Genomic DNA, 12,842 nt, shown 5'->3' on the forward strand with positions numbered 1-12,842 from the left:
AATATGGAGAAAGAATTATTTAAATTCAATTTCTCTAAAAATTTTTAAGTATATTTTACCTTTACAAATAAATTCTTACCCTATTATTCAATATCCCTCTCTTCTTCTGCTGCTCAATTCTCTTGATTCTCAAACACAAAACAATTATTGTTCTCCTTCCTTCATTTTATGCTCTACTGCACTCAACCAAAAATCACAATTCCAGAATCTTTTCTTCATGTGACTTCTAAATCAAGATTCTGCCTAACTACATAACGATGTTTATTGACCCAAAGCTATATCAGTATAACATTCGAATATCTTAATAAATTTTGTGTTTTTCATTTTGTCAATTATTTATTAGACGTGCTGATTTCTTTTTAATTCTTTCAGTATCCTTACATATTGTTCTACTAGTAGTAACAAATGTAGATTATTTTGGTAATATATTTTAGAGTATTAAGTCTACATTTGGTATAACTCAAACCAATTATTGAAAATGCAAAAGTATTTATCATTATGAGTTTTGCCATGTAATTTTCACTGAAAAACATGGGTCTATATTATAGAAGTAATGGCTTTATTAATACTTGATCTGAATCAAACTACATGCTACTGCTTAAAAATATGGCTTCTCTCAAACCAGCTTGTTATTTATAGAAGCCAATTTACTACATACATAAAACATATTTTCTAATTGCTATCCTGACTGCATTCATTTTAAGTCTCTATTGTTATCACTTTATGTTCCACAGGATAGTAGTTTAAGATCACATAAAAGGCGAATTGCTTCATTATCCAATATTAATTATCACCATGCAACTTTGCATATTCAAGTTATTACATCATATATATTTTGGTAGTATTATTTCTCAACATAAAAAAGGAATTACAGACTTACCAGAGACTTATATTTCTTTTCAAGAAGTCTTAATACTGTAGTTCTGCTATAATGTGCATGCTAAAATTAAAATGAAATGATATTTAATACTCAAGCTGTGCCACTCAAAATCTATTTTTCCTGCATTATCTTCAATGACAACATCATAAATCACACAAAAGCTTAGGTTTAAACCATTATAGTCAATGACAGGTGTTTATGTGTGTATTGGATTAGGGGGATAGCAATCACAAGAATGCAAACCGTATCAAAAAACTTGCAGATCATTTAGTGACCGACCAGTAGAAGAACATTCTATCCATCAACTGTGTCCAATTTCCACACTAAACTATTTTAAAATCACCACCAAAAAAGTATACATATGACAGAATCCAAAAAAAGATACACAGTGGGGAAAAGAAAAAAAAAAAAAAAAAAAAAAGCACAACTCTTATACTGAAGAGGACACTGTATGGTCTACATGTGCAGAAATCTGCCAACACTGAAATGCTCTAAAGTGACAGTACCCTAATCATTTTCTGCCAACCATAATTAAAAATGATTCAAAGTGTCAAAAGAGCTTTAAATCTCTCCTTGGAGCAAAATATAGATGTAATTAAAACATATAAATGTATAGCATTGTACAAAGCCAGGGAAAACTATAAATATTTTTTAGCTAGATTATATAAGATATCATTAGTGTTCAAAATATAGTTTCTTCATTTCACTTAGGAATAAAAATATTGGCCGGGCACGGTGTCTCACACCTGTAATCCCAGCACTTTGAGAGGACGAGGTGGGTGAATCACGAGGTCAGGAGTTCAAGCATGGTCTCAAACTGGCCAATATGGTGAAACCCTGTCTCTACTAAAAATATAAAAATTAGCCAGGCATGGTGGCACGCACCTGTAGTCCCAGCTACTCAGGAGGCTGAGGCAGAAGAATCGCTTGAACCCAGGAAGAAGAGGTTGCAGTGAACCGAGATTGCGCCACTGCACTCCAGCCTGGGTGACAGAGAGAGACTACGTCTCAAAAAAAAAAGAATAAATTTTTGACAAACCTAACAAAAACAAGCAATGGGGAAAGGATTTCCTATTTAATAAACGGTGTTGGGAAAACTTAACTCAAGATGGATTAAAGACTTAAACATAAGATCTAAAACCATGAAAACCCTAGAAGAAAATCTAGGCAATACCATTCAGGACATAGGCATGGGCAAGGACTTCATGACTAAAACACCAAAAGCAATGGCAACAAAAGCCAAAATTGATAAATGGGACCTGATTAAACTAAAGAGCTTCTGCATAGCAAAACAAACTATCATCAGAGTGAACAGGCAACCTACAGAATGGGAGAAAATTTTTGTAATCTATTCATCTGACAAAGGGCTAATATCCAGAATCTACTAAGAACTTAAACAGATTAAGAAGAAGAAAACAAATAACCCCATCAAAAAGTGGGCAAAGGATATGAACAGACACTTCTCAAAAGAACACACTTATGTAGCCAACAAACTTATGACAAAATGCTCATTATCACTGGTCATTGGAGAAATGCAAATCAAAACTGCAATGAGATCCCATCTCACATCAGTTAGAATGGCGATCATTAAAAAGTCAGGAAACAACAGATGCTGGAAAGGATGTGGAGAAATGGGAACATTTTTACACTGTTGGTGGCAGTGTAAATTAGTTCAACCATTGTGGAAGACAGTGTGGCAATTCCTCAAGGATCTAGAACTAGAAATACCATTTGGCCCAGCAATCCCATTACTGGCTATATACCCAAAGGATTATAAATCATTCTACTATAAAGACACATGCACACATACGTTTATTTCAGCACTGTTCACAACAGCATAGACTTGGAACCAACCCAAATGCCCATCAGTGATAGATTGGATAAAGAAAATGTGGCACATATACACCATGGAATACTATGCATCCATAAAAAAGGATGAGTTTGTAGGGAAATGGATGATGCTGGAAACCATTATTCTCAGCAAACTATCAGAAGAACAGAAAACCAAACACAGCATGTTCTCACTCATAATTGGGAGTTGAGCAATGAGAACACATGGACACAGGGAGGGGAACATCACACACCAGGGCCTGTCGGGGGGTGGGGTGCTACAGGAGGAATAGCATTAGGAGAAATACCTAATATAGATAACGGGTTGATGGGTGCAGCAAACCACCATGGCACATGTATACCTATGCAACAAACCTGCATGTTCTGCACATGTACCCTAGAACTCAAAGTATAATAAAAAAAAAACTTTTTAAAGAATAAAAATATTAAACAGAATAATACAAGTCAAAATTTTTTCAGAATTCTAGGGAATAGAGGATTTTTGTATTGTTTTTCTTTTTTTTTCTTTTTTTTGCTTTTTAAATAGAGATGGGGTTTTGCTATGTTGGCCAAGCTGGTCTTAAACTCCCAACCTCAAGTGATCTACCCACCTCGGCCTCCCAAAGTGAGGGATTACAGATGTGACCCACCACGCCCAGCTGGGAATAGAGTTTTTAATTAAACATTGATTAAATTGTGTTTTGGTTAACTGAAGGTTAATCAAAACCTTGTGTTTTAAACCTTGTAGCTTAAAATGTTTTCAAAAACTATTAATCCTTTTTTCAAATTTAATAAGAGAAATAAGTTGACATAGTATTAAACTATTTTTAATATTGAACATGTTCTGAAAATAAATCCTCATAGTATATCTCTTAGACCAGGGTCAGTAAACTACAGCCCTCAGATCAAATTCTGCCTAGACCCAATTTTGCAAAAAAAATTCACTTGAACAGTCAAGTCCATTCATTTGCCTATTATGTATAGATGCTCTGGAGCTACAACAATTGGGTTGAACAGCTGCAATAGGGACTGTACAGCCCACAAAGTCAAAAATATTTATGGTCTGGCTCTTTACATAAAAAATTTGGCAACTCCTGCCTTAGATGCAAAAATTATAGGAGGATGTGACGAATTTTCATGTATGCTAGAACACATTTCAGAATGTGATTTTTAAATAAATTTGTACCCCATTCTCTTAAGAATCAACTCCTAGGCCGGGCGCGGTGGCTCACGCCTGTATTCCCAGCACTTCGGGAGGCCGAGGCAGGCGGATCACCTGAGGTCAGAAGTTCGAGACCAGCCTGGCCAGCATGGTGAAACCCTGCCTCTACCAAAAATATAAAACTTAGCCGAGCGGGATGGCAGGCACCTGTAAAACGAGCTACTCGGCCGGGCGCGGTGGCTCACGCCTGTAATCCCAGCACTTTGGGAGGCCGAGATGGGCGGATCACGAGGTCAGGAGATCGAGACCATCCTGGCTAACACGGTGAAACCCCGTCTCTACTAAAAATACAAAAAAAATTAGCCTGGCGTGGTGGCGGGCGCCTGTAGTCCCAGCTACTCGGGAGGCTGAGACAGGAGAATGGCGGGAACCCGGGAGGCGGAGCTTGCAGTGATCTGAGATCCGGCCACAGCACTCCAGCCTGAGCGACAGAGCGAGACTCCGTCTCAAAAAAAAAAAAAGAATCAACTCCTAGCAATAAGAAAGTCAAATGAAAAAAAAAGTTAATTACAAAGTTAGTAAAATATGACTGATTTTGTTAAAAAAAAAGATGACCTAAACAGATAAATATAAAAGTATATACAACATATCTACATGAAACAAAATCTTAACAGTTGTTATCCCTGCATTGTATAATTAGAAAATTTTAATTTTATTTAAGTTTTTACATATTTTGCATATTTTCTCAAATAACGGTATAATTTGATAATCAAGAAAAAAAAACTTTAAGTGTTAGATGTGAGGAACAAAGGGTTCATTTTAAATTAATTTAATTTAATTGAGTAAACATTAATCACATACTAGATAGGCCAGGTAAGGGTTAACCACTGAAGACAGAATTGTGTTCTGGTTAATCGGGCATTTATCATACAACTTAGTAAAAGGCACAAAGCACCATCACTAGATAACATCCAAATTGTGCTGAAGTGTAAATGAATGCCCCAGCCCCTCTCTTCTCAAGTGCAAGAAATACAGTACCTAGGTGCCCAGTACAGAATGAGAGAAAACGATGTGAGCACAAAAGTCAGTCCTGTTGCTACTACTGACAAACACAGACGTCTCTTATTCGACAGAGGTTGAGGGAGGTAACAGTATAAAGATCTCTCTACTCTTAATATTAGTGTCAGTGCCAGCTTCATAAGAAATTGCCAGGTTCAGACACTAAACACATTCCCCAAACTTCAGATTCAGGAGGGAGGCAAATGAAAAAATACTTTCAGAAATATCTCCTAAGCCCGAAAAAAATACGTACTGAATCCTTATGTTATACCACATCTGCTTAAAATTTTTGAAGCTTTTACACTAAAGAAAAAATAGATTTTGAATAAGTCATTCAGCTTAAATAGATTCAAATGAAATACCACTTAAAATCCTATTCTGGCTCTGCCACTTAACAGGTAAAAAATCTTGGGCAAGTTAACTTCTCCATATCTCAGTTACTGCATCTGAAAAAATGGGGGGTATTAATACCACCAACCTCATAAATTTTTATAATAAATGAGTTAACACATGTAAAACTGATTAGAACTCTTAGTACACAGTAACTATTCAAACATTAGCTATTTATTAAAACGATATAGCAATGCACTAAAAGGTATAAAACTATTCTATTTTTCCTTACCATCCACTTTTTGAACCACACAGCCTTGGTATCAACTAATGCAAAAAAGTAGATCGGATCCAAAATCTTTTGTGAGACAACATGGCTTTGATCATGTTTAACTGTTAACAAGGACAAAGTACTCTCCACAATTTCTTCCATATACCTTACGGTTTGGGAAAAAAGAAATGCAATTACTTATATAGTACTGGTGGTAGACTTTATATTTATGGAATTGAGTAAATATTAATCACATACTAGATAGTGGGCTCACCACCGGTGACAGAATTGTGTTCTGGTTAATTGGGCATTTATCATGCAACTTAGTAAAAGGCACGAAGCACCATCGCTAGATAACATCCAAACTGTATAAAGTAGCATATAATCTTCAGAAACATTTTCTCTATTTCAGTAAATGACATAGGTAGGATTCATACTCAATGTTTCTGCTTTAACAACGGGTTCTTTTTACTTCAACACTGGATCTGCAAATTTAACTTTCCTTTTTAGACTCATAGATTCTCTTACAACTTAGAATAAATTTTGGAGCTGAAAGGAAAAAGTTTAAAGAATATTTAAGGAACTTGTCCAAAATGTAATAGTAAAGACCAATAAGAACCTAACGCAGATCTTCAGATCACTGATACGTTAAAAAAAAAAAAACTAATGCTACATTTTCTTTTTGCCTTGTGATAAACGATGTAAAGTGGTACTTGTGATTCACATAGCTAAGTATAAAACACGACAAGCTTAAGAAAAATAAAAATAAAAATGTTATTAATCCCTTCCCAATCGTGTCAGTCCATTAAGACTGTCTTTACTCTTTCTGTCTGAAAGGTATACGGGGCGGTAACACTGCTAAGTTCTCTGCTGGAATACATTGGGAGGGGACTTACTTCTCTGGATGACGAATCCAGAAAGATGGAGCTTCTTTCTGATATTCATTTAGAAGACGAACCTACAAAGCAGTGCACAATAGTTCTCAAAAAATTAGCACCCTCAAATATAAAACTAAATAAATAAAAATGAAAGCTTATTCTAGTAAATGGATACCTTTTTAAGTAAACGAGTCATATTAGGATTAGTTATATCTACACCAGCTGAAAGAGTAGGAATATGATTTTCCCTAGAAAGAAAGTATGACTCCAAATACTTAGCTGAAAAAAAAGGGAAAACATACAAAAATTACATCATTCATTTACAGTGCTTTCTGAAAAAAGTTATTTCCTATCCATTCTTAAGTACATGCAAATGACAAAAACATTTTTAAGTGTTTTCATAAACATACCTAAGCTTGTATAAACTTCCTTGGTCATATGTAATGGAGAAAGCGAAAATGTCTGTGCACAGAATTTTAAAATCCGGTCCTACAGAAATGAGACAGAAAATTTGCATCTAAGATCTTACAAGAATAGAATAGAAATGAAACATTTTTCACACAGTAAAAACCCAGAAAATAAAATAAATACAAACAAGCCATTCAGAAACCAGAGTCAGAATGTACTTATTTAAAAAGGGCACACTCTTGTGTCAGCAAAAATTAAAACTGACCAAAACTGATATGTGAATCTAATAACAGAAAGCTATTACTGCACAATCTGGTCATAGTAGATATTGACATGGTGAGAAGGGGGTAAGGTGAGGTTTCACAGAGGAACTATATAAAGGTGCCAAACAAAGGAACAGAGTAGGCAGTACCAAATTTTTTTTAACACCCTGTATTTCCAAATCCAACATTCATCATTTTTAATTGCTTACATGGGTAGCTTCAGTAATTAAAGATTTAGAATTATTCCTAATAATTTTGCCTATTCCCAAGAAAATTACTCTATGTTTAAATTTTTACATTATTAAAACTCAAAATAGAAACCAGTAGAAGGTAAATAAGTTAAAAGTGGCAACAGATGTAGTTAGCACAATGCCTGGCACTAAGACTTACTTTAAAATGATAGCTATTATTATCCTTTTAATTATACCTACTTTAATATCATGATGAGATTAATCCTAATAGTGAAATTTGACTTTCAATTAAATAAAAACATAAAATTGCCTTAAATAGTCTAATCTGGGGGGAGAAATTAATAACTCTGTTGATATCAGTTTAGATAATCCACTTACAAGAAGAAATCGTTCCCCCAAGTTACTAAAGGTATCTTCTTATAGCCCCAAGAAATTCCTACTGAACAAAGGATATTAAACATTTTGGGAAGTCTATTTTTATAGTTGCAGCAACTGATAGGTATCTGTCACACTTTTCAACCCTATAGGCTTCACTCAGTTGCATGTAAGAGTCCTTTAGAGGAGGAGATGAAGAAATAGAATTGAACTCAAAAAGAATTTGGATCAAGCACAAATTTAAAATGAAAAAAACTCCATGCCTTGTTTTCTACTTCAAAATGACTAATTTTATTGGCATCTCTCCTCTATAATAATTGCTTCCAATTTTATTAGCATAAGTAATAAAACTGAACCTTGCTGCATAACAATTTTAAATGGCTACAATTTGCTATTTTATAAAGTTATTTCATAATTTGTAAAATAAAGGAAACCTACTAGGCTACTATTCTATATTTATTAAGTAAAAGAAAAAATAAAGGGAAATTTACAATTGCATCTGTCATTAGAGAGCTTGAAATGTTAAAGATAACCCTGAGATACATTTTTTTCACCTTGAAGTTCTTGGATCATTGAGTGGTTCCAGAAGTCTACAATACCCTCTGGTGTTAACAAGGTTGAACTGCATCCAAGTATTAGGTAAACACCTTCTTCCCCTTCCAACAATTACAAACAGAGATTCCCACACCACTTCTGTTTACCAGTATAACCATATCTTCATTAACGGTAGACTGATTTTAAATAGACAAATATATTGGGATACCTTATATTTTTTTACAAATATTTATTTATTGTCTGCGTTATCTACTGAAATCTAAGTTCTCTGAGGGCAAAGATTTTGTGTCCTGTCCCTGGTGTGTTCCCAGTGTCTAAAGGAGAATGATACACACTGTAGATACTCAATACATATTTGCTGAACAAAGAGCAAAATGTAACCCTTCTTCTCATGCCTTATATTCTATGCCACACATCATATCGATTTTAAAGCCAAAACTATCTTCACTGATAAATCAATTAGGAAGAAAAGATCCTCTAAAAGGAAATCCAATTTGTGTTTAAAATGTAATTCTTGGATAATCAGGGGTTTTTTTCCTTCATTTTCATCATAGACACTATCTGCAGAATTACTGCACTTGTTCATGTAAAGCTTACTTTTCATCATACAATAACTGTTCCTAAAAAGTAACTTTATGCAAATCAAATTTTAAATAAAATCATATCTGACTTCATAATTTTACAATTTTAGAAACTTTCTATATTTGTGTTATGATTCACCTCAAATTATTTTCTAAAATCTCAGCATTAGTTTTCTTGCTTCTCTCTTTAAGCAGTTAAGCAATCTCTAAGTAAACACTTAAATACATGAGGAAAATGTTTATAAGTCCTTTTGACCATAATTCACCATTTTTAGTTCAAACTTTCATATACCATGAATCCTTTTAAAATATTTTTTCTTTTTTCTTAATTTGAGAGTATCATAAAACAGCATTATTCAAAAGCAATGACACAGCCAGGCGTGGTGGCTCAAGTCCGTAATCCCAGCACTTTGGGAGGCCGAGGCTGGAGGATCACTTGAGCCCAGGAATTCAAGACCAGCCTGGGCAATGTGGCGAGGCCCCATCTCTACAAAAAATACAAAAATTTGCCAGGCATGGTAGTGCATGCCTATAATCCCCAGCTACCTGGGAGACTGAGGTGGGAAGTCACTTGAGTTTGGGAGGTTGAGGCTGAAGTGAGCTGTGATCATGCCACTGCACTCTAGCCTGAGTGACAGAGCAAGACCCTGTCTCAAAAAGCAAAACAAAAATGAAATAAAATACTAGGATATTCCTTTACGAGACAAAATGCACAAGGTAGCAGTGTATTATTTGGCAATGAAGTATGACCATATTTTGAATCTAATCATAAAATTTTCTTAAGAAAAATTTTGACAATTAGAAAGCTGAAACTGAAGTTCCATAAACGTGTGAGTTACTATTAAAGAAAACTATTGGCCAGGCATGGTGGCTCATGCCTGTAATCCCAGCACTTTGGGAGGCCAAGGTGGGTGGATCACCTGAGGTCAGGAGTTCGAGAACAGCCTGGCCAACATGGTCAAACAGCATCTTTGCTAAAAATACAAAAATTAGCCGGGCGTGGTGGTGGCATGCCTGTAATCCCAGCTACTCAGGAGGCTGAAGCAGGAGAATCACTTGAACCTGGGAGGCAGAGGTTGAAGTGAGCTGAGGCAGCGCCATTGCACTCCAGCCTGGGCAAAAAGAATGAAACTTGGTCTCAAAAAAAAAAAAAAAAAGAAAAGAAAATTGTCATAAACTATCATATTCTACTTATTTCTAGAATGGTGGGAAAACATATTATTTTTAATATTTCTATAACCATTTTCTTACACTAAACACAGGATCAGGATCTGAAAGAGACACTGTCAGTTTTTCACAGAGAGTAGTCCAATTTTCACAGTTCAGGACATCAGATGGAGGAGCGGAACATAATGTTTGCAAGGCTTCGTATCTCACCTACAATTTTTTAAAAGACTTTTATTAACACTCAGTCACTAAAATAACACCACTTTTCCAAAACAATATTTAACAAGCTACTAAAAGGCAAAGTCTAGATAATTTATAAAGAGTGATTTATTAGATGCCTTTATATTAAAAACCTCTTGAGAAATCGTTTTTTAAACTAAGTGCTAAGCAGAGAAAAAAACAGTTGCTGTTTGTGTAAAGCAAAAATTAAAATACTAAATGTAGTAGGAGATTTTAAGTATCATGTCTAAGTGGAACGGGAGGAAGAATAGTAGTTGAATCAGAATCACCAACGTTTTCCAGTGACCTTGTCCTACAGGCTTTCCCTGTTCTAGGTCGTTCCTACAGTTTGAGGGCTTTAATTTCAAAATGCTGCCCAGGTATGCCCCTGGCAAAGCATTTCCATTCTAGGATATATGCACGATTCTCACAAAACAATCAGTTTGAACTTGTGCTATACCGTATTTTCTGGCCTTCTGACTACTTAGGTAGAAAAAAAAAGGAAGTCACTCAGTAGTGGGATGCAAAATCTAATTTATGTATTTTCATAGAAAGCTTACTTCTTAATCAGTCTTCTCAAAATGCAATCAGAATTCACTCAAAACAGTATGACCCAAGGGAAAGTAGGAGAGAATAGTTCCACTCCAATGAAGAATGGAACAAAGCTTTTCTCCCACTCAATATCCAAGTAGTGAATAATAACACACTAATTCCAGCCTCATCCTCAAAATCTGGTCATTTCCCAACTGAAACAACTAAAGCCTAGTCATTAAAAAGGTGAGGCCTAAAAGACAGGAGCCAAAACCTCAGCAAATCAGACACTCTGAAGCAGGGCGCAACTTTTAGACAAAAAAGACAAAGAGTATACACATATTTGAAACTGTCTATATATTCATACGAAAGAACTCCTCAATATAACTTTATTTGTGATAGGTAGTAAGGAAAATATTGAGAGTTTTTAAAATTAGTAATTCATTTACAATGTTAAGTCATTTTTCCATTTCAGGAAATTTTTAGGAAAAAATCCCATTTAGAATTTACTACTTGCAGAAGCAAAGTGAAGGTTTCTGAACAAGTGTAGATTTCCAAACCATCCATTTAAATTGAAGGCAACAGGATTTTTATCATAAAAAATTCAAAACTCATTTCCAATATTTTTTGAGATGTTATTATTAGTATGAACCCAGAAAATAAATCATAATGCAAAATGCTGAGAAGAAAAAAATTATTCTTCTCTATGATTTTTCAGAAAATGTCAGTAGGAGTAAATCTCAACTATTCATTCAGTTTATATTTAATAGGTTGAGAAAAATAATTTTAAAAATTGAGACCAAATGGCAAGATAGGCATACCAATACATAAAAGGCTTAGATTTAAAAAAAAAAAAAAAAAAAAAAAAAAAAAATTCCTATCGTATTTTCTATTTCATGCTGACTTTCAAATGAAATAAGTCTTCATAAACAATGATTTGTACACTCTCTTAAAATATAAACAGACACAATTCAATATAATTGCTTCTCTCAAAAATCCTTTTTCTGGCCAGGCACAGTGGCTCACATTTATAATCCCAGCATTTTGGGAGGCCAAGAGGTGGATCACTTGAGCACAGTATTTCCAGATCTTCCTAAGTAATGTGGCAAAATCCCATCTGTACCAAAAATACAAAATTTCTCCAGGTGCAGTGGCATGCATCTGTAGTCACAGCTACTTAGAAGGCTGAAGTGGGAAAATCACCTGAGCCTGGGGAGGTACAGGCTGCAGTGATTCATGATTGCACCACTGTGCTTCAGCCTGGGTGACAGAGTAAGATCCTATCTTAAATATATATATATATATATATATATAATTTTCTAAAAAATAAACAAATGGGTCAAAATTGCTCAGATAGTTAGGGGAGGCATGGGTACATGCTGGTCAAAGGATACAAAATTTCAGTTAGGAGAAGTAAATTCAAGAGATCTACCATGTAACATGATGACATGATGACTATGTTAACAACAATGTTTTATTCTTGAAAACTGCTAAGAGAGTAGATTTTAAATGTTCTCACCACAAAAAATGATAAGTATGTGAGGCAATGCATGTTAGAGCAGCTCAACTTAGCCATTCTTCAGTGTATACATATTTCAAAACATGTTATACAAGACGAATATACATAATTTTTATTTGACCATTAAAAATAATTATTTTTAAAAGATGTTCACATTTTCTGAAAGTAGAAAAAGAATTAAAAATCTTTTTTCTTAAGAAATGACTAACTACAATGTTACATATAAAACAACAATGAAAGAACAGTTTGGGGGACAACTGCCTATAACTTTATCCCTTTGAAATTGATGCTAAAGATAAAAATTTCCTCTTCCAAACCACGACAATTCTCTAAGGAAAGCCTCCCTTACTCTGTGACTTTTCATTTGGACTTGAAAATTTACCATGGATATTGGTCTAGGATTGCCCATAATCATAAAGGCTTTAGCCTCAAGGGAAACTACCTGGTTGCTACTGATTGTAATCTCATATATGGTAAATATATGCTATCTGCATGAAACTTAACAGCTATCCTTGAAACTTACCTCTTTAGGTTGCCCAGGATCCAACTGGTCTAAAATCAATTGTAATTTTCCTTGACAAAATTTGTAACTCTGTAACACAATTGACAGGACATTCATTTAT

The 12,842-nt window shown here is 34.6% G+C and overlaps 1 protein-coding gene across 3 annotated transcripts in view; it reads right to left on the reverse strand.

Annotated features, from left to right (window-relative positions):
* Positions 1 to 12,842, reverse strand: part of TBC1D32 (TBC1 domain family member 32) — a 226,795-nt gene that overhangs the window by 191,850 nt on the left and 22,103 nt on the right. For all 3 annotated transcript variants that reach the window (XM_015137509.3, XM_015137505.3, XM_015137510.3), the window contains 7 exons: positions 12,743 to 12,811; positions 10,035 to 10,160; positions 6,821 to 6,899; positions 6,586 to 6,689; positions 6,429 to 6,490; positions 5,554 to 5,698; positions 881 to 940 (listed from right to left, as the gene is read on the reverse strand). In XM_015137509.3, the coding sequence (XP_014992995.3) occupies positions 881 to 940; positions 5,554 to 5,698; positions 6,429 to 6,490; positions 6,586 to 6,689; positions 6,821 to 6,899; positions 10,035 to 10,160; positions 12,743 to 12,811 (645 nt within the window). The remainder of the gene's footprint in view (positions 1 to 880; positions 941 to 5,553; positions 5,699 to 6,428; positions 6,491 to 6,585; positions 6,690 to 6,820; positions 6,900 to 10,034; positions 10,161 to 12,742; positions 12,812 to 12,842) is intronic.

Source organism: Macaca mulatta, chromosome 4, assembly GCF_049350105.2.
Source record: "Macaca mulatta isolate MMU2019108-1 chromosome 4, T2T-MMU8v2.0, whole genome shotgun sequence".
NCBI lineage: Eukaryota > Metazoa > Chordata > Mammalia > Primates > Cercopithecidae > Macaca > Macaca mulatta.